Source organism: Schistocerca piceifrons, chromosome X (assembly GCF_021461385.2).
Source record: "Schistocerca piceifrons isolate TAMUIC-IGC-003096 chromosome X, iqSchPice1.1, whole genome shotgun sequence".
Taxonomy (NCBI): Eukaryota; Metazoa; Arthropoda; class Insecta; order Orthoptera; family Acrididae; genus Schistocerca; species Schistocerca piceifrons.
In genome coordinates this window covers 132,247,696-132,271,632 of record NC_060149.1, presented here as the reverse complement: position 1 = coordinate 132,271,632, position 23,937 = coordinate 132,247,696, and the positions used below count along the sequence as shown (strand labels likewise).

General features: G+C 40.9%; 1 protein-coding gene across 1 annotated transcript in view; it reads right to left on the bottom strand.

Moving 5' to 3' along the window:
* Window positions 1–23,937, bottom strand: part of LOC124722214 (lipase 1-like) — a 228,009-nt gene that overhangs the window by 13,750 nt on the left and 190,322 nt on the right. The window contains exon 7 of the mRNA XM_047247409.1: window positions 357–499. Coding sequence (XP_047103365.1) covers window positions 357–499 — 143 coding nt within the window. The remainder of the gene's footprint in view (window positions 1–356; window positions 500–23,937) is intronic.

Below are 23,937 nucleotides of genomic sequence, written 5' to 3'. Positions count from 1 at the left end.
CTCTGAAAAGCTAATCATTTGCATATCACAGCATCTTCTTCCTGTCGGTTAAATTTCGCGTCTGTAGCACGTGATCTTCGTGGTGTAGCAATTTTAATGGCCAGTAGTGTATTTGATGACGTCAGTGTACCAACGTATATCCTCTTTCATTTTGCTTTATGTTATGTCTTTATGTATTTAGTAAATATGTAGACTAAATAACCCAGTATGGCAACTAAGGAGGTAAAAATCACGCATCCTGGAGAACAGAAGTTTCTCCGAAAAATCAGCGCTTCAACGTGGGCCAGAAACTTTTGAAGCAAGCAAGTCAGTCGGAAATGCGAAAGTCAAGCGAGAAACAAAGACTGAAAGACTACCTTAGGGTGCAACTCGTAGTCGTTGTCGGCGTAGTATAGAGCGAGCGGGGCGTCTATTCTCTGCAGGTGGTAAGCAGGTGGCCTCGTCGATCCGTAGCGGCGCAAGTTTTCCTCTGGGCCGCGGTCCATGGCTTCAAACCGACCTGTAGACAAACACAGCTTGTTGGTTTTAAGGAAGCCTAATCGTCTAGAAACTTGCAATAATGACATAAAGGATGAAGTAAAATTCTTAGCATTGTGCAAAATTCCAGTTCCAAGTCCTTGTTTTGAGTCGACTGGACGGCTTGATCTAGAGAGTTGAAGGGTCCTGTAACCAGTTACATTGCAACTCGCTAGACTTTCACCGTTGGGTTGGAACTTGTAGGTTCCTGCGGTGTGCACTACACGTGAGAGGCTGTTACCAAGGTAGCTGACTCTCTCTCTCTCTCCCCCCCTGTGTGTGTGTGTGTGTGTGTGTGTGTGTGTGTGGTGCACGCAGGTTTTTTTTTTTTTAAATAGAGTTGGTAACAGGGTGCGCTCCACATAACGATAGTTGTAAAAGAATCTGCAGTATTAGTTCTCTTCTCTATCTATACAAATTGAAGTTTTGGCTAACAGATGGATTGATTCACGAGGAAGATTCGTGTGCATAATCTGCAAATAATTTTTGGAAACTGGCTCAACAATGGTGATTAAAGTCCGCTGACGCTGTGCAAACGATGGCATTACCATCTAGTGGTGCACTGCGAATTGGGCCTGGTGATCTAGTGTGAACCTGAAAGCTGAAAGGTCATAGGGTCGAATCTGCATCAGACCAGGAAGTTTTCACTGTATTTTAAACTAGCGTTCACCTCTTAATGGTGTGGACATTTACCAGAAGCGAAACCCTTATCGGATTCCATGTTAAACTGTATGTCTAATTTTCGGAGAGCTGGATCCAGGGGAGGTAGCTCAGCATGTTTGGTCAGAGGTTAGCTGCCCTCTGTCATAAAAACAAGTGATGGAATGGATTGATAACGAACCTTAACGGATGTCAGGGGACGTCCGCCCCGAACAAATGCAACGAACAATACCGAACAAAATAAGATGAAAAAAAGCTGCATACTGTGAGATTGATAACTGGAAGGTAATGGGAACGAATTCTGGTCAGACCACGGATTTTTGTCTCTGTTTTTTAACCTACCAATCACCTTTTAATGACATGGAGATTCGCCATAACATGTTTCGTATTCCACATTAAACTGTAGAGCGCCTTTTCCAAGTGGGATAACTCACTAGGGAGGCACAAGTCTTCGAAGTGAAATCCAATCGAAAGACCTGCACCAGGACATTATTATTAGTTCTACCAGAATCTATATGTATACAAAGTACATACATGGTCCTTCTATACATAATATAAATTAAAGTGTCCCATGGCCCTTTCTTCCTATTTATGTATGATAATCTTAGGAACTACTGTAGGGATTTGGACGATGTAGTCACTAATATATACACTGATTCACAAGGAAGGTCGATGCATATACTTAATTTACAAATATTTGGTGAAAATTGGCTGAACTGTGGTGAATTACAGTCCACCACCGCGTTTTTTCTGTCTGCATGTGAAGGTTAATTTCTGGAACTACTGTAGGGGTTATGACAATTGCTGTGTGGGGGAGGGGAGCATAGACTGTGGGGACTTCCCCATCGACAGTTTGAGCGGCTGTGGATGCTTTGATGCGAGGCTCGCCTTGCGTTGTTAGTGGATTGTGGTGTGGCAATCCACCCATGCCTTTAGGTGCCACAGTATGCCAGCATGTGGTCGGTGCTGCTTAAATCGTTTAATTTATATGAAAGTGATAATAAGTCACCTAATGTTGTTCCCTTATTTTTAATCATAACTGTATGCAGTAGCCTCTAAACAAAATTACCAATATGATAGACAATTTGTCTATCCATGTGAAGCGAGGCAGGTCGCTTACATAAGATAGAAAGAAATGTCGTGTCGACCTTCCTTCCACCCCTCCCCAATTAAGATCCTAGTGATCAAGCGGTGAAGCATTTGCAGTAGATTGCCAGAGTTTGAAACGCTCCTAAAAGGCAGTGGGATATCCCATAATTGTAGGTACAGAAAGCTGGTCAAAACCTTATATTGATATCAGTGAGATTTTTGGGTATATATATATGTCAAAAGATTACGATAATGGGAAGTGGAGGTGTTGTATTTGTTGCAGTAGACAAGAAAAGCTAATCTACCAAAAGAGAAATTGAAGTTGCATGTGAAATTGTTTCAGCAAGTATTAGTATCAAGGGTGGATATAAACTTGAAATAGGATATTTCAATCTACAACCAGACTCAGCCCAGTATGTAACCGAACGCTTAGAGAAAACCTCAGTTTGCTAGCACGTGTGTTCTACAGTCATACTGTTATCATTGAGACTTTAATCATCCACATATCGACTGGAAGAATTACAGTTTTTTGAGTGGTGGATGTGGCAAGACATCCTGTGAAACAATATTAAATGCCTTCTCTAAAAAGTACATAGAACAGATAGTGCATAAGTCCACTCACAATGTAAATGTATTTGGAGATAATGGCAACAGTAAGCCTAATAATGGGGCTATGAGAATTCTGGTGCAGTCTGTATTGTTGCCAGCTTTTCCCCATCTCCATCCTTCTGATGTCTCAGGCTCATTGCTCTATGTATAAAATGGCAGGAAATTCGAAATTAATGGTGGGATATTCGAAAATAGCCCCAATGTGCCACAGTGTTTCCCCTTCCCCTGTGTTGTCACTGTGGAAGCAGGACAGTTGTCCTGAGTGTAAAATGGCTGGAACTTTAAAAAAAAAATCCGAAATGGAGCATTGTCCAGTTTGTGTAAAATTCAAACCTGGCGAACCAGTATGGGTGTCTTGGGAATATGAGCACAGTGCCATGACATCACAATTTAATATGGCTGACCTGGGAACATGAGGACAGTTTCTATAATGTCACATTCCAAGATGACGATCAAAGATGGAGGAGCTGAGCATATGAGCACAACTTCCATGATTATCAGGTCACTTGTCCTAAGTTTAAAATCATTAGTTTAAAATGGTGACAACCTAAGTTTAAACAATCTCCCACATCCCTCCATTGTCATAACTGGCCACTGTAAGTTTGTAATCCAAGAGTCCACTTCTCCTAAGTTTAATATGATGGGATATTCAATTGAATCCTCCTGTTCTAAGTTTAAAGCAGTGGGAAATTCAAAAATTCACTTGTCCTGAGATCATAATAACAAGACATTGAAAAAGACATTTAAAATGATGGGTAGCTCACAGATTGTCAGAACTAGACCACTTGGCTTAACTTCAAAACTGTGTAGCTCATATATGTAGGAAACGAGGGTTAGTATACTGCTGCAAAGTAGAATAATTTTATTGTACATATAAATATTCTTTAAAATTCTACCAGCCAAGCTCAGAAGAGAGAAGGCTAGCTCGGGGTCAGTATGCCATTCAGAATATCAACAAGACGTACTGTCAATGTAACAGTTATCAGGGCACTGTATTTGTTATATGACAATATAGGGCAGCAATAAGAATAAGAATAAGAATCTTTATTAGTCGTTCAGTATTTTCTTATACAATGGGCTTTGTCAATAAATTCAGTTACAGTATAAAGATGGTTATATTCTCATAACAATGTATATATAAATCATATGAATGTTAGTGTAGTACAACAGCAAACATTTGGAATTTTATATAGTGTTAATTTCACAATAAAAAAGAAAACATTATACAAATTTATATTAAGTGGGGAGTATTCATGTTGATGACACTATGTCATTATCATATACATGTTGATAACACTATGGCATTATCCTAAGATTTTGATACAAATATAGAGCACTCGAAATAGATCTATGCCTATATGTTAGATATTTCGGTCCTACTACAGGCAGAGGTACCTTTCTCTATGTTAAAACAGCAAATCCGCCACATTAAAATATTTATATTCATCAACTGAGTAAAATGCTTTACCTTTGAGCCATTGACCCAATGTTGTCTTAAATTTATTTTTAGATACTGTTTGTACAATTTTAGGGAGCATATTAAACAGTTCGAGGCCTACATATTTATAACTATTATGTATCTTGGACAATCTAGAGTATGGCAGATCAATTGTGTGGTTTCTTCTTGTATATTTATTTATTGAATAAAGATCACTGCACTGGCCAGGTACTGGGCACAACAGAGTCCATGTGTATGGACTGTGCTGTGCCCAGCTGCAAATCCCTGAGCCACGTGTCAAAAGATATCGACAGGAATAGGCAACACACGTCAACACTTTGCATGCATTGCATTGCCTGCTGGGGAGCCTAGTACAGAATGGCTGAACCGTGGCAGCTGACACACTGCATGATGTCACTGGTGGGCCCCGTCAGCTTTGTACCTGCAACAGGACATGACACATCATACCACTTTCACCAGTGCATGTCGGAGCTTGCCAACTGTACTGTCACATCATCAGTTTGGAATGGTAGCAGATGCCAGTCCCCTATTGTTCAGTATGGGCTGTGTCCTCCTCCACAATTGGCACATCCTATAAAGCTACACGATTTTACATTCAAACGCGCTCTAATTTTAGAACTGGGTTGTTTTTGGCCTCTTAGTTGTCTGTCATGAGACAGTAGTAACATTCTAATGTAGGAAAACCATTTCCAGCGCATGAAATATATTCAGCTGGCAATGTTTTAGTGCACACATATATGCATACACACACACACACACACACACACACACACACACACACACACACACAAGATATCATATAGGGGCTGCAATGATCACAAACTTTTTGATATATGACAATATTATTCTTTAACTAACATTGATTTTTCTTGCTGTATGCAAAATTTGTCAGTACCTGCTTGCCACATAGTTCTAATTGGACAGTATGGATAGTGCAAGTGAAGATCCGCTTAATAGCGTCCTGGTATAACTTTTACACCCAATACGACATCAGTTCTGTGTGACACAAGTCCTTTATAGGTTTTTGCATGTATATAGCATCAAATTTTTACGAAATTCACGTCTGTTTATGGTTCATCAATTGTGGTATGTTTCCATCATTCTGACTCAAGGTACTGGCGTCTACTGCCTTCATGCATTTTGCAGATGTACAGTGTGATCTGAGTTTCAAATGTAGATGCGAAACAGTGCATGCAGTTTTATTGTCACCCAGTTACCCAGTGACAATTACTTTTCAAGATCAACATCTAAAGACACATGTACATTATAGGAAATAGAGATTTTTGATGTTTAAACGCGCGCGCGCTCGCGTGTGTGTGTTGTAGTATGCAACATTGCATGACTCACACTGTCATCTACAGTGTTCTACACCACAGTTGGAGATGTTTTGACATGGGTGTAATAGTGTAGAAACGTTTTTTTTATTTATTTAAACAACTATGGTGGACGTGAGCAGACTGCAACATTAGTCGATGCGAGGTCACCATTATTGTGGATGGAACACATCTGACAGTAGCAGAGCTGACTTGTGTCACACCACAATCCAACTTGGGAGTGTTTGTAGCCACATGCTGCGAGTCTGCAGAAACGCCTTCTCCACTAGCACAACAACAGCAGATGCCTTATGATGCATCAGATACTTCTGCGCTGCCTGCTGGGTGAAATGTGCACCTTATTCACATTCTGACGCTGTGATTATTGATCTGCAAAAGCTGTACCACAGACCACAGCTGCACCACAAATAGTCGATGTAGCTATCATACTGATCACACAAATACAGAGCTGTTAATATCTCCCAGTCAAACCAGTGCAAACAATGCCATCAGAGAACGATTTTGGTAGGTAGTGCTGGACTATGAATTGGAAGGTCGTGTTGTTTGATTCCACATGAGACAGTCATAGGATTTTGATCTGTTATTTACCAGCTCTTTCAACTCTGGCAACGTCTATTTGTGTACAGTCAAAGGCTGTAATTATAAATTGTACAATATCTTGGAGTTTGGACGTAGTTAATGGGAAAATGATTAAAACTAAAGGCAGACAGAAGACACATCTTCTTGGGTGTACACCAGCAACGCTTCACCCATATGATTCCATAGAAAACTAAAGTTTCTGCCATTTGAACAAACAAATGGCTGTTAAATGTAATACATTACAGAACATTTTTCTATACTTTACACAACATAGAGGCATATGGCATAGGGTGCACTAGAGATACTGTTTGTTAGTGTGTGAAAAATACCTATCTGTACCATCGAGTTAGAAATCATAGCTCAATATCGTATTCTTTAGTCAGGAAGACGCATATCACAGAGCATTTTATGAAACTGGGAAGATGGTTACCTAATCATAAATGTCCATATCATGTCATTTTTATTTAAACATTTACAGTGTTGCCGCCACAGTGTGTAGTAGGATATGGTTATCCTTTTATTTATTTGGATTTTTATTTCAGTTGTGCAAACGCCTGCAGTACCTCCCAAGAGTGCATTCCTGCACTGGGTGCCTAGGTTGATATCACGATCAGCTGCCCCTCCCCCTCCCCTACACCACAACATATACCTCCGACCACTGAACATAATTAGGTGGACACATAGCTATTACTAATTATTAGAAAGTGACTTTATTCCTGACACTATAAGTTTAGCTGTAAGACACCACTTCTCATCACATCACTGGCGTATTTCTAAAGCTACACGGTTTTACACTTATCCATTTTCCAATTTTAAATTGGTTAGCAGTCTACTCTGCTGTAAGGAACATGATGTAACAAATGTGAGCGTTATTTTCAGAAATATACACGACATAGCTAGTGCCGCTCACTACCTAATGCTGTGCACAAACATTCCACTGGCGTTACTGTCCCTCTGACTTTCATGATTCGAATGCTAACCACTATTAACACTACGAGCGGCTGTCTGTAGAATGGAATATCGGTCAGGTGAACCTTAAATAAGGCTGAAAAAATCCTATGGCATGGTTGGAAAGACCTAAATGAAATTGTCCTTTTGTGTGCAGTGGAAGGAAGGCGCTTGAGACATTCTAAAATCATTCTCTTTGAAACATAAATCTCATACAAGACAGTGCCATCAATTTGGGAATATCGTTCCAGTGTTTAGAGCTCATATCGAGAAAGTATGAGAACAGACATCGAATTCACAGATGTGGTGATAGTATCTTAACAAGTCGACGCAGCTCATAGAAAAGTATAAGAAATGCTAGGGGGGACTTAAATTTCATTCACTGCAAGAATGACTAATTCTCACAAAACCATGTTGGGTAAAGAGATGTATATAGAGAAATCGCAAAACTGGATATTATCAACATGTATATGGATGCTCATGAAGAGAAAGGTCTAAGAGATAGAATTTCTGGTAAAGCTTTCCACAGTTTCATCCAACAGATGACCATAATCGACCTCTTCTCTGAAGCTTAATTTTTTATTGCATGTTAGGCACAGGCTTAGACCTATAGCTGTCAATATGTCTGATGCCATTATGGTGATGATGATAATCAGCAATGTTGGACCTAACAGACACTGAACCATACGCATTGCATATTTACTACAGACATATAGTGTTCCTACATCAAGTGTTATTAGAACATACACGGTTCATGGGGAAATCTCATCTGTTTATTCTGTATATACTGTACATATAAACAGAGTGTATGTATGTATCTATGTCCATGATCTCCTCCTAAAGCTTGGCACCGATTTCAACAAAATTAGGCATGCAAATAGCAAACTTCATGAGTATAAGCACTATGAGGTTTATAACCTCCTAGGAACAACAGGAGCATAGATACAGAGAGAAACGAGTTATTCCAGCTGCTGGTATACTGGCTGTCCTGCATGACAGGTCTGTTGTTTGGGAACAATATTGCCCTGCCTTATAGACCAGTTTTGAAGGGTGGCCTACACAACAAGGGCAAGAAATGCTTTTCCAGCCCTCAACACGAAGGCTGCCCTGATCAGCCAAGGGGCTACCAACAGCGTCCTCAATGACAGTTCAGTGAACATAGTTGCGTATGGGCCTTCACAGAAGGTGCCCAGCTCATGAACCTATGCTGACTGCTGTTCATCACCGACAGAGGCTGGAATTTGTACGCCAGCACCACAACTGGATGTCCACAGAGTGTCGACAGGTTGCGTATGGGCCTTCACAGAAGGTGCCCGGTTCATGAACCTATGCTGACTGCTGTTCATCACCGACAGAGGCTGGAATTTGTACGCCAGCACCACAACTGGATGTCCACAGAGTGTCGACAGGTGGCCTTTACAGATGAATCATGTTTTATGCTCCATTGGACAGATGGGTGTTGGCATGTATGGCGTGAAACGTTTGAAAGCAAACACCTTGTAAAAAGGGAGCTTATGGTCTGGAGAATATTTCCATGGTATTCCCTGGATGATCCCGTCATTTTGGCAGGCACACTAGATCAACACAACTATGTATCTATTCTTGGGACCATGTCCATTCTTACATATAGTTTGTTTTTCCTCAGAATGATGGCATCTACCAACATGACAATGCAACAGGTCACACAGCTCACAGTGTACATGCATGGTTTCAAAAGCACCAGGATGAGTTTACCATACTCCCCTGGTGAACAAACTCCCTGAATTTAAACCCAGTTGTGAATATGCCTTGATCAGGCAGCTCGTGTTGTGGATTCTCAGCTGAGAAATTTAGTGCAACTGGCGACAGCACTGGAGTCGGCATGGCACCGCATCCCTGTCGGTATCTTCCAGAACCTCACTGACTCTCTTCCAGCATGTCTCACAGCAGTCCGCATTGCAAAAGATGGTTATTGAGGCTTTTGACAGGTGGTCACATTAATGTGACTAGACTGGCATATTTACAGTTGCGTTGTGAGACGTGCGATCTCTTTTGATATGCCTAGTAGCAGTGAAATTTATCCACTCTCCATACAGGAAGTACACGCATGGTGTACAAATAACAGTACAACTCACAAAAATAGTGTGTACACTATCACATACCTATACACACATTGTGCACTCACGCACATGGTGTGCAAAAAGCAAAGTACTGACTCACATACCCAATATGAAATCACACACAGATGTGCTCAGAGATATATACACCTATACACACACTAAGATCAGTGGGTCATACTAGTCCACACACACACAGACACACACACACACACACGCACACACACACACACACACACACACACTTTATTGCCTAAGTGAGGAGTGTGTGAGCAGTAGGGTTTTGATCCTACCAGCACAATTGTCTCAGTTATCATCATGTCATGACAGGCCACTTCTCATTTGCGATACACTGCATATGTCATTGCCTTCATGATTGAATACTGACTTGTTGCACTATAGCAGAGCGGGAGCCACAGTGCTGCCAACACTGCCACTCAGGCACTTCAAGTATTCTTCAACCCTGAAAGCCATTGATGCCACAAGCTGCACGTGGTGACACATGTGTTTGTACAGTATGCATACATTTTTGAGCAGAGACCTACAAACTTCAATATGAGCGACACATTTGCCTCATCTTACATAAGGTAACACTATTGTTGGCGCATGATATCCCATAAGAATTAACCACTGCATATCCAAATGTGTCAAATGCATCTGTGTGGAACCTTATTACTTCATATGGACTGCAACCTTTCACCCAATGGATGAAGCTGCGGTAACTTTGGATCTGTGAAATGAGTTTTCGCAAAGTCATGTGGAACCGGCACATGTGAAGTTTGGATAGCTCTTGTATCCACATACCAACATAAACATGGGTCGTGAACTCTACCAAGACCAATCCATCTCCAGAGTGACAAAGTTCTTGTTGAAGATTGTGGCCCATTTAAAATTTGGCCTGGTGATATACTCTGATGCACCATGATGCCTCTCCCAATGGATAACTAAGTGAATTCTCCGACATTTTGTATAGTTTTGCCGAAAGTTGCATTATTCAAAAGTTTGTAAAAATCTTTCTCGAATGCACACATCCCAAGTGTCCCCTTCTCAGTGTTTAAATCAATATATCCCTTCAACCATGAATGCAGCTTGAAGGAAATAGCGTGAACGACTCTATCCAGTTTCAATGCCAGCTTGAGACGTTGTTGGATATACGATAATGTAGCATGTACCTTGCTTTTCCCTCCAGCATTGTCGTCAGCTTGGGGTGAGAACTGTTCTCTGGAAATCAGTGCTCTGGACACAGTGGCAAATTACTGTGTACCTCTAGGAGGTGCCCCTTTCAGAATTTGCCAGCATGTTTGATATTTTACCTACTATGGTGCTTTTCTTATCAGACAGCTATCGGAACACTTCAGTATGTAGAGGGTGTTGCATGTCTTCTCTGTATAAGTCGTTTACACCTAAGCACATGATGTAATGTAAATCATCAGACGCATTGAACTTTTCATGCTTTTGTGGATTGTTTACCTTGCCGTACCTGACAAAGCAAACTGTAAATACCTCGCAAAAAACAACACATAAACATTGGTCAAGAGTTCACTGTTGACAAGTGTCTTTTTCAACATAGCGTGTCCACAAAAGCCCTGACATGGTATAGTTGTAGGCAGGATCCAGATCTTATATTTCTGGGCATACACTCTGGTATCTTTCGAAAATATCTCCAAGTAAGCACACATCTGTGTTCATATAAAGTTTCGGATATTCCTTTAAATTTATATCGCTCCCCACAGCCTGTCAGAGGACTGAGAACAAATTCAAAGTTAGTGTACATGGCAAAGACTACTAGCTCCTTGTATAGATAGTTCTTGAACTATACGATTTTAGTCTGCTCAATAGGCATTTCAACACATACCAGGTCTTTGTTAGAGCAATCCACGAGATACTGTGTTAATCGTTAACTCATTGGAAACGAGTTCAGACACGTAGGGCCGAAATGCCAGTTATGACCATGTCTACTCCTTTGGGGGAGAGAAGGTGGGACATAATTTTCATTCAGCAGTTGTGTTGTTTCTTACACTTATAGATTAATAATAAATCTGTATGTTTTGCATGCCAACCAGCGACTCAACAAAAGTAAAGTTGTCCAACATCTTTGTGTGCAACCAAACCTTCCTCTGTCTTGCAGTCCGTCATGCCTTATACAAGGATAGATATATGCAGATTCTGCTTCTCAAATTTACTGATGCCATGAAGGCTGATGGGAAAATAATACCATTGTGTTTATAATACATACTAAAATCCACGGAAGATGTGTGGCTTACTTATCATTTCTTTTGCAAGTCAGAAGCGACCACATAAAGCAGTGCTCGTCGTTATTTCTGACGTCAATAATGCTCTCTTTTTCAGTTATATTTTCTGGAAGGCAGATATGTAGGGACCACCCATGTATTGGGACTTTATGAAGAGCTTTGCCTGAATCTCTTTGTTGGAATTCAGAGAGCTGGGTCTGTATTGGCTTCAGGATAAAATCATCAAACCACTCAGCAACAAAGCTGCCCCATGGTATCTTGCCATTATCGCGTCGCTTATGTATGAAGACATTCTTCGAGACACCCTCCTTAGGTAGTAGAGTGAAGTCGCAGCGTATCGTAGCGCTGCACTTAATGGAAGGATACCATGGATCATTTCAGATCTTGAAAAGTTTCCTTCCTAGAACTTGTAGGCACACATTCATGAAATTAATTGGATTGGCCATATTACAGATGCGAGTAAGCAAGAGCCTGTCTCCAAGTGCACCTCAAATCACTGAAAACGTAATTTTGTGCAGCTTACCTGCACATCCTCATCTTCACTGTCGGAATGGACGAAGGGGCTGCTGTTATCTGATAGCTGATTGCCACTAATGCTATGTAGACTTCAACCCGATGGCCCAGGTGTCGGCAGAAGTGGTGCAGCTACTCACAGCAAATGGTTCAAATAGCTCTAAGAACCGCTCGCCCACCGCGGTCGGCTTTTTCTGTGTAGATCCTGCAATAAATCTACCTCGAAAATGACTTCGAACATTGTACGTAATTCATATGACGTGAATTTGAAGGTAGTGTATGCAATGAGTGCAATAGGAAAAGGAAAAAAGGCTGCTCAAACGTTTTGTGATTTGACGGACCTTCCTCCTCCTCCCAGTAGGTTCAGCACGTGGATAAAAACACTTTTAGGTGCCTTGACTGTTGTGTCTAAAGCATCTACGAATGTGCAGTAGAAAAAACTGTGAGTATTAATGGAACCAGGGACATCGCTGTTCCACTTTATGGGACATGGCAACGTCGCGGACATCGTGCCTTGAATGGTGTAGTAAGTGCTACTTTTCTGGAGAATGGAAAAGTTGTTGTTGTTGAGTGCTTATCTAAGTACTGCCACACCTGCCATGGTAACACTGAAGGACATATTGAACATCAGTGTTCTAAGAATTGTGATGGTTATAGTGGAGGTATGGAGTGTGATGGAGCTCTACAAATATTTCAGAGGTCGGTGCCCGTTTATAACATTAGCAATACGAAGTACCTAGGCGATGGGGACTCTAAAGCTTTCAATAAAATTAATGAGTTCAATGTTTACGGTGATACCTTGGTAAAAAACCTGGTGTTGTGGACATGTGCAAAAGAGGATGGGTGCTAGATTGAGGAAACTAGGAAGAGAAATGAAAGGAAAGTTGCTATCTGATAGAAAATCTCTGCCTGGCTGAGGCAAATTGACAGAAACTGAAATAGACCTTCTTCAGAGTTATTATGTACTGGCCATTAGACAAACTGCACCTCTGAATGATGTTACAGCAATGAGAAAAGCTGTATGGGCCAGTTGTTCACAGATGACCACCCTGTTCACGGACTTTTCCCTAAAGGAGCAGATTCTTGGTGTGGTTACCGAAAAGCAAAAGAAAGTGGTGAAATATACCATCATAAGCATTCTCTTCCTGAGCCTGTTATGAACGAAATAAAACCAATTTTAGAGACCTGAATGACCCTGTTTTGCTTAGTAAATGTCTTCATGGAGGCACTCAGAATACAAATGAAAGTTTCAACCATTGCATATGGGAAAGATTACCCAAGAATGTTTTTATAGGACTAAATACATTAAAAGTTGGTGTATTAGATGCAGTGGTATGTTTCAGTGACGGAGTGATAGGAAAGTTGAAAGTCCTGAGAAATTTAGGCTTTAATGTGGTTCTAATATGGGAGATCAATTGCTTGCGTGTGACAGACAATGGGTGCGTGAAGCTGAAAGATTCGCTCTTCAAACTACCAAAGAAGCAGGAAGTGCTAAAAGGAATGCCAAGAGGTAGCTTGAAGATAAAGAAATGCTGCAGGATGAAGACTATGCTTCAGGAATGTTCTGAGGGAGAGTTTAATTGGACTCGTATCTTTATTTGCAATTTTTCGCAAGTTGTATTTTTCAGAATTCAGGTACAAATATTTCCTAAAGTTTATAAAGCATTGCTCTAATTTTTTTTCTGTAACTTGCAGTAGTCCATACTTATGTAGTAGACCTAAGCTTTATTGCAGTATCAACTGATTATAGAAAAAATAACATTTTTATTAGGAAAAAATTGTAAAAATTAAAATGTAAGATGTCATATTTTTTATCCTTGTAATATACATAATAGGTGGAATTAAATAGGTCTAGTACCTCAGCCATCGTGTCATGTATATATCTGGTAAGAATTTGGTCTCCTTCAAATGTAAAACATTGGATTAAATGGTACCTCAATTTGAGGAAGCATTTTGGAAATAAAATTGCATCAATTTCTTTGCAATTTTTTAATAACCCTAACCAGTTTTAAAAATATTCAAAATTCTTCTAATTTGTTTAGAAAGTGTGCTGCATCACCTGATATCAACAAAAAATCTGTAAAATATATAAATTATAAACAGTGCCTGAAATAAATAGGTGCTGTTTTTTACATAATATTGAGCCATAAAAGTACCCTGCATCCTTAAGTAACTTTGCAACGACAAAAAAAGTTGGCATTAAAGTAATTCCGTTCATTACAAGAGTAATTTACAGAATTCATCTCCTCAGGACTAGCAGGTGCTATATTTTACTTTTAGTATTTATTTTCAGAGGGATAAACTGACCATAATTTAGCTATTGCTCTCATCCTGATGCTGTATAGTCACTGTTTGTTTGGTGGGTAATAGTAAGTATCAAAATAATATCGCAGGTACGAAGTTAAGAGAACTATATTAGTTATATGTGTTGTTGGTAAAAAACCGAACCCCATACCCACTCAAGGCTGTAGAATTAAGTATGCCATTGCCTTGAACAATAGTTTCAGTATGGCTTACACGTGGTTATAAGTGGTCAATATTGCTATCAGTAATGTGTTTTCCCATTGTAGCTATAAGTCCAACCGGGTAACACAAACAATCAAAATCTATGTCTATGGCTTACTGCAAATGTGAAAATTAAGATACACTTAGGAGTCAAGTTCACGCGGCGAGGTCACGCGACCCAATTAACCATCCTAATCGTAACAGCTTAAATACAGAATTATATATGCCTTTTCTTTTACACCCTGTATATACTGCAAGGCACCTTGTAATGATTTTGCTTCACACAGTGAACGAAAAAAAGTATCTTATTTATTTTCAATGGCACATAAGCCGAGCAATGTTGTGTCACCTGTAGGATGGCGAAATAAGGAGGTGTTTGAGGGAGACCGATGATTGGTGGAGACAGCGAGGAGGCCAATCTTCGTGTTTAAAGGAAATGGTCGTCGATATTACAGTAGCACAAAAACGTGCAAACTAAAAAGTAAATTAGACAGTTACAGTAAAGATGTGTAAATCAAATGTATGTAAGAAAACTTAATTTACTAGAACGATATCGATTGAAAAAGATGTTTGGAATCCAGTCGAGGAAAGTAAATGGAACAGCCAACAGCCCACGTTCATCATAGCGTGGCAGTACAATGGGACCCCAGACATGGAGTAGCTGTTGTGGAAGATGAACGAATTGGGTCGTGAGCATGAGTGCTTTGGTGTCTTTATACAAACTTTCTTAGCAATCTAACCGAGCGAAAGAGGCTCATGATAGAAGACAGTATATGTGTTGTGATTCGAGTGTGAATCAGCTGTGCAATTGTGTGCACTTTTGAAAACTGTTTCTGAGTACATACATCATATGGAACATTTGCAGCGAGAATAGTGCTTTTGCACTTGCTGCGAAGCACTGTGAACTATCTCTTAGCAACAGTATAAAGCCTATAATACGCTAAGGAACTGCAAAAACGACTCATGGTAGGCGCCAACACCTCGTTGAATAGGCCTTTTTTGTGTATCCATGATCGACTGTTCAAATGAGATAATACAACTGTTGACTGAACACTGAATGCATTTTTGAATGATTAAAACCAGTACTACCTATCCGCTCACGAATATCCCAAATAGTTATCTGTCTCAAAACTCATCCTAAAGTTCCTTTCCAATATACAGAATAAAAGGATGTCAAACAGTATGGGATTTGAGGGGACACAGTGTGCAGTAATCGCTATCGTAGAGGGTGCTATGTCGTCCATATTGCCATCACATTGGGAAGAAATGCTTGTGCAGCAATTGTTCAGCTAATACACAGTAACTGACTTAAAAGTAGAGGAACTCCAATTTCTATAAAACAGTTCCATCTGAACACAACTAATTTTATTGCTGTAAAGGTGTCAACAGCTAAAACAAATACAGTTCACAAAACAAAACTGTTATGATATGCTCGGGTACTGTAGCGGTACTACCGTTTAAGATAGGAAAGTTAAATTTGGTGAAATATTTCTGAGTACACAAGTTACAGCCAGGCGTGGGTCTGTTGACAGTAAGTTACGCTACCAGCAGTTGCGAAGTAGAATGGAGGCCACAGGGCCGTAGACCTGCTGAAAAGAGTAGATGCAGCGGTTTGCATGGCCCAAGTTACAGGCAGAAGGGGCCCACTGGACCAACCCGGGTGTTATAAGTATATGACACAGAGTGGTGCGTTAGCAAAACAGAGGCGCACAGCCGCTAAAACAGAGGCGCACAGCCGTGTATAAATAGGCGCCAGTTCACTTGAAAGCGTACAGTACCGCCCGACATTGAAAATAGGTACAACATACTTCATTATTTTTGTCAGAACAACACTTTTTTTTGTAAAATAACTCAATTTCAATTAATAGAGCGAAGCCGGATACCAGTGTGGGAAAGAACGACAATTTATTTATTTAATTGATCACATGTGCACTCCCACAAAATAAATCCCTACATCCAGTTTGGTGAGATCTGTAAAATGAATGAATGTATGGTCGTCTGCTAACCGCAGATAGTGAATGTGAATATATGATCATCTTTGAGACGATCCTTTGGCCACCTTTGGTGGGACCAAAGAGATGAAATTTACCTGAGCTTTGAGCGCCTGAAATGTGGCTGACTAATACGGTAGCAAGGTGCTCCCCCACTTGGGCAGAGGTGCGAGAGGACCTGAAGAACGGCCACGTTTCAGCACTCTGCCGCTGGATCTTGTGCTGTTAAGACCTGTCTTAGGTGTGCTCCGTAAAGACAAAAGAGTGGAGACATGGTATGCATGTGGAATATTTAAGAGTAGTTTGAAATAATAATTTCTCTATTTCAGGAACTTTTGTGGGGAGAATTAAATGTCAGGCAGGTAATATTAATGGGATCGTAGTAATCTTCGGAAGTGACCAATGATCACAATGAAACCACGTGTAGCAATAAGTTGAAATACTTCCGTGTGCTTAAGTTAAGCTGAATTACTAGCGTGTGTACTATAAGTTGAAATATTTAAGAAATAGCGTGTGCAGGACTTGAAATTAGAGGCGAGTACTTCCACGTGGTGAGTACTGTGTGATTCTCAATCTGTGTATGAGACAAAGGATAAAGAGAAGTACTCGTCCATGGTATCAGTTGAGGACTCGTGTGTGTGATGAATATGTTCTTAATATTACTTTGCGTGATATGTTTCCGTGTGACGCTTGATTCAAACTATAATACTCTGAGAGAGAAGCAAGGTGAGTCAGCCGTCTATCCAGCAACGCCACTTGGCTTGCATTGCACAGGAAGACGTGCATATATCTCCAGAGTTCATAGTAGGAAAGTAGAACTACGAAGTGGGGCAGTGTCGTGTGAAACTGGGATAAATATTAACTGAAGTGGGAAAGCTGAAAGTGATAATGTTGTGACTATTCCCTGTGTTGTATTTCATGTTGTGGTGTGATGTATTTCATGAAATTTAAGTATGTGTGATTTGCATGGGAGAGTAGCAAGGTAGTTTCAGAGGTAGTGGGTTATGCGTGTTCATTTTGTACCGCTCGGTCTGGAGGAAAGTTTCGTGATGATGGTTGTGAGAGTCGAAGTGTGAGATATAGCAAAAGATCCACCATCCTATCCAGAAAGTGCACTGTAGCGTTAAATAATTACGAGACCATAAGGTAGAGAATCACCAACGTAAAGCCATGCCCACTGGGCGGAATTTCTCATGTGTTATTGTTGTAGGTTATAGAATTTGTGTGTTTAGGTTATAGAATTTATCGGAATAAATAAGATAGTGAAAAGAAAAAGATTGGTGGCCTTTTCCTTCGAATTGTATGTTGTCATGATATCCAGAAATTATAATGTGTGCGCCACTCATATTCAGTGCGATGGCCACGTGTTGATAAAAGCCGTTAAATAAAAAAAAAAAGAAAATGTGGTATTGCCAGTGCGTAGCGAACAGTCAGAGTTCTGTAAATTACTGATAGTCAGAAGTGTGTTTCTGTTGCGTATTATTCATATAGGAGGATAATTTGTAACTTAATTGTGAGTACGAGTGTTCATGTTACTCGATAAATAAGAATGAATCCACTCGCTTGGCAGACCACTCATCTTGCAGGCCTGACTGCTTGATGCCACAGTATGAGCAAGGCATGTGGGTGCCTCTCACACTAACAACAAGACATTCAAGTGTGACAGCACTCCTGGATGGCGGGGCGTGTCACACTACCGGCTACATGCAGCAGCAGATGGGGCGACAGCGTTCCAGTCCACTGCAGGTCGCTGGTTCGATCCTCTTAGGCCAACGCAGGGTCTGCAGCCATCCAGCAGCGGACCATGCCATGGCTCGCTACCGCGGGCAGTCTTGTTGGCTCCGAACACACACTGGAGGCATCCCAAGGCGAGGGCCGCAGATTTGGCTGTCGGATTGCAGGCGCCTGTTGTCGCCGCGATCCGAACCACGACGGCGAAGAAGCACGCATCGGGCCAGCTTGTGGCTTCCCGTGAGTGGCGCTGAGACAACGTGGACGGGGGCTGCTGAGTCGGCTGCTGATACAGCCTGACGTTGTCACAACTCTGCGGCCGTACAAGGCCGACACACAGCAGTGCACTGTATGGGTCGATGAGGCAGCCGTTTCGTGCCAAGCTTATTTCGCAGACAGCGAAGTGGTGTCCTCAGCACTGTGGGACTCAGTGAGACAGACCGAGAGGAACGGGGGCACTGTAGCTGGAAATAATAAATCACTTGGGAAACTCGGACGTGTTTTAATAGGGCGCATCCTGACAATCCATCCACGTCCAACATACCTTCTACAGTACCTTCAGTTAAGTACATCTCGCACCGGTGGTATAGTAACACACACTGACAATAGCGACAACACCACAGTAGCTAACTTTTAGCAGTGTGTTTCTTCCCTTCTTATTGTAACGATTTTACTTATTGACCTTTTTGATTCTCTGTGATTGCTTACAATTACTGAATATTGTTTTATATATTTGCTATAACACTTTTGTCTGTTTGAATTGCCGAGATGCTTCTGACCTGTATAAACAAATAAGAGCAAATCTTTGTAGTTATGCAGTAGTCGCATGGCAGCCTTTGGGCCTTCGGAATTTGGCTGAAGTAGCTACAGTTCTTGTCCCATTGATACTATAGTTATTTTTTACATTTTATTGTTTGTTGATGCATTGCAAGCATAACACAAATATAACCGCGGTATGCCGAAAGTGGTTACACACTGAGCCACAGACGGGTATACGACAAACAGTTATTTATTTATTTACTTAAACTGCGAATATTAGGACCATCAGGCCCTCTCTTACACCTAACCAGGTGTTCTACATAATTTACTTTGCATATATTACAGTAAGCATGTTACACTAAATTTCTAAAAATAGAAATTGTAAGAGTACAGATAAGAAAAACGTACACATATTTGATATTTGTACATGGTAAATACAACAATAATTAGAGATTACAATAAGATAGGTTTTTAATTATGAGTGCCAGCAGCAATGGGCATGGAGAAAGGAATGGACGAGAAAGGGAAAGATGAATGTGATATCACAGTTCAAGAATATAAGAGAGCAGAAGGTGGGTGACTCATTGGGAGAAGAAATGAAAAAGAAGCATAACTGGGAGAAGAGGGGTGCATTGGCTTTGCTTTCTGACAGAGGGGAAGTTGGGCTGTATACGTCAGTTTTGGTGAAGCGCTCTGACGATGACAGGATTTCTTCCACTTTTTGTTAAAAGTAGCAGTACTTCGAATTGTACGAAGAGTGCAAGGCAGGTGTTCCAGAGGCTGACAGCAGAGGCAGTGAAGGAGTTTGCCAATGTTTTTGTTTTACGTATTGGCACAGGTAGGGCAGGTGAGACCCTGCGCTTACATTATGATTGAACGAAAGATGTTTAAACTCTGAGGCGAAGTACTGGGGTGCTTGCGCACTAAGGAACATGTGCGGTTAGACATAGCATGTGGTAGTCCTATAACTTGTCTGGCCACAACCACCCTACTTGGATGTATAAAGCTCTGACATATCAACGAATGTTGCAGATGTAACGTCACAAACATTCACGGTTAGTTCTAACCATCTCATGCTTTCAATACTTGTACCATGTTTAATTACATCACAATAGCGGAGGAATAGTTCGGACTATGCTTCTTTGCCATGAAGTGGGATATATTCCATGTACGAGAGAAAAATTAAATATGTGTGTTAAGACAGATATTAAGCTATTAGATACGTCCTTGAGCGTGATTATGCTAATACAGTCGTTGTCTACTGCTTAAGAAACTCTCGTTATTGCTTTACTTGTTGTATTTATTATTACATGTTTTAGGTGGAAAGTGTCTCTCTCTCTCTCTCTCTCTCTCTCTCTCTCTCTCTCCACACACACACACACACACACACACACACATAAATATAAAAAAAAACCACACACACTCTCACAACGAACGACACATTTAAACACAACAAAACACACACACACTCACACACAAAAGAAATGAATATATCAAACCACACACACAACATAAAAAGGACGAAAGATAAACACACAGCGACAAAAAATGGTTCAAATGGCTCTGAGCACTATGGGACTTAACATCTTAGGTCATCAGTCCCCTAGAACTTAGAACTACTTAAACCTAACTAACCTAAGGACATCACACACATACATGCCCGAGGCAGGATTCGAACCTGCGACCGTAGCAGTCGCGCGGTTCTAGACTGTAGCGTCTAGAACCGCTCGGCCACCTCGGCCGGCACGCACAGCGACAGTTGTCAACACTACACACAGTAAACAGACACATGTTGAACACAAAATGCAAAGTGCAAGTGATGCGTGCGACGTGTTGAAACAAATTTGAATGAAAGACAGTCGGAAATCGGCCAACTGGAGCATGAAAACTAATGAACACAAGTCCAGGACTACACACATGGGCTAACAGCGCTAGAAATCGTAACGCCGAACGATAATTTCACATCACAAAATTTGTGCTGCAAAATTTATTCTAACCTAAAAAAAAAGAGAAAAACATGACATAATTCAACATAGTAACAAAAAAAGTGGCTCTAAGCACTATGGGACTTAACATCTGAGGTCATCAGTCCCCTAGACTTAGAAGTACTTAAACCTAACTAACCTAAAGACATCACACACATCCACGACCGAGGAAGGATTCGAACCTGCGACCGTAGCAGCAGCGTGGTTCCGGACGGATGCGCCTAGAACCGCTCGGCCACAGCGACCGGCAACATAGTAACATATTGTAACTACCACATACTACATTTAGTATATGTATGAAAAGAGGCATGTATTACAGGCCACTGAAGTTGCTTCGCAAATAACAGAAGCGCAACGCGTATGGCAATAAGCAAACTGTTTTCAATTAGTTGCATAGACGGAATTTACCTCCACGAATTTTGAAGCAACTAAGGAACAACGGGAAACAGAAACAATGAAGAAATATATTGTCTTCGATTATGTGGGTATAAACAGATCCATATTTCGTCTGTAAACAACACCTGACGCCAATACTGGAACATCCATTCTCCATGATTTCTTGCCCATCTCTAATGGAGTCCGTGACAGTGCGGTGTACAATGGGGTGCACCATTTGGTGCTTGTCATGGTTATTGGGAATGGAGATTCGTATCACGCAATTGTATCCTAACAGTTTAATGCGATGGATGACGTCTTCGAACACCGAATTCGGTTCTGGGGCACTCAGGCCCACGTTTCCTTTGCCTAGAAAATCGTTGATATCGATCATTCTGTGCACCTGTCGAAAGTGGGCGTCCTGGATGGTGTAATCTGCCAATTGGAACTGATTCCCCAGCAGCAGTATCTCACTTTGACATCAGTGTACATCTCAAGCAGCCTTCCTGGTTGAAAAGCCTTTTGTGTATAACGTTAACAGATGCCCATTGTTTATTGACTGATCAAAAGGTTTAAATTTTCGCAACTGGTTCTTCGGTCGGACGCTCTTTCGTCCTGTAACATTGAAGTTTCGTAACCGTGAACATCTTATTGAACAAAGCAGTTCTTAACATCCTCTACTTTCCCTGAACGCAAAATCGTCTGAAGTCCCACAAATATTAACTGAATTTAGTCCGTGGTTCTATAAAAAGAAAACTCGCAACAGGAATATAAGTGCTGGACTTCAGGTCGACCGATCAAGGAAACGATCTTTGCTAAATGTTTCCCAGTATCTTTCTCTTGCAGGGTACATGGAGATTGGTGATCATAGGAGGAGAGAAGGAGTGCTGGTATTCACTCTGGGGAGAAGTTTAACGAACTAAACTGATTAGTGTTACAGGAGGCTCTAAAATATTTCTGTTTGCTGATGACACTAGCTTGGTAGTAAAAGATGTTGTGTGCAACGTTGGTACTGTTTCAAACGGTGCAATTCATAACATAGGTTCATTGCTTGTAGAAAATAAACCAACGCTAAATCGCAGTAAGACTCAGTTTTTACAATTTCTAACACACAATTCAACAAAACCCGACGTTTTAATTTCACAGAATGGGCATATGATTAGTGAAATTGAACAGTTCAAATTTCTAGGTGTTCAGATAAATCGTAAGCTGTCGTGGAAAGCCCTCGTTCAGGATCTTGTTCAAAGACTTAATACTGTCATTTTAACTATTCGAACGGTATCTGAAGTACGTGGTCGTTCGACACGAAAAGTAGTCTACTTTGCTTATTTTCATTTGCTTATGATGCATGGTATTATATTTTGGGATAACTCTTCACATTCTCGAAGGATATTTTTGGCTCATTGCCAGAAACGGGCGGTTCGGACAATAAGTATTGTAAGTTCGCGAAACTCTTGTCGATCCCTGTTCATTAGCATGGGTATTCTGACATTGGCCTCTCAATATTTATATTCTTTACCGTCGTTTCTTGTTAACAATATCAGCTTATTCCGAAGAATTAGCAGCTTTCACTCAGTTAATACTTCCTTGACTCTTGTGCAGAAAGGTGTGCAGTATACTGCTGCATTCATTTTCGATAAGCTACTTCAAAATTTTAAAAATCTGAGCAGTAATCCACGCGCTTTCAAATCGGAACTGAAGAGTTTTCTCATTGGTCACTCCTTCTGTTCTGTCGAGAAGTTCCTTCAAATTAAGCTGATTCTCGTGTTATATTGTTGATTTTGTTTACATAAACTTACGGCTTGTCTTTTTTGGGTTCATAAACATTTTATTTTATCTGTTATTATTTTTATTTTGTACTTTCATGTATTGACACTTTCCATGACCTTGGAGATTTGATCCTCGATCTGGTCCTGCGGAACTAGACGTGTAAAATAAAAAACAAATATATAAATAAAATCCTGTCGTATTGCTGTTTCCAGTCTAACTAAATGATCGGTTATGGATTGTCCCTTCCGACCGGCCGGAGTGGCCGAGCGGTTCTAGGCGCTACAGTCTGGCACCGCGCAACCGCTACGGTCGCAGATTCGAATCCTGCCTCGGGCATGGATGTGTGTGATGTCTTTAGGTTAGTTAGGATTGAGTAGTTCTAAGTTCTAGGGGACTGATGACCTCAGAAGTTAAGTCCCATAGTGCTCAGAGCCATTTGAACCATTTGTCCCTTCCGGAAATCCCAGCAATAGAGGAATAGAAGGGCCCATTATTAGAGAACCCAGATAATGATTGTTAGTACAACTGTGGGAGCACTGATGCAGTCTGTATTGTTGCTAGGTTTCCAATGACGTCGTTAATGACGTTATCACGTGCTGTTCCCAAATTTCCCTCTCTTCCTCTTCCCTATCCGCTGACATCATAGGCCAAATGCAATCTGACAGAGAGCTGCAGGTGATAGTGAAGGTACACAGCTGCCAGTTGGATTTTTGAAGAGCTCAACGTGATAACTGGTCTAAAAGGCAGTGACTAGGAAGTGTCAGGG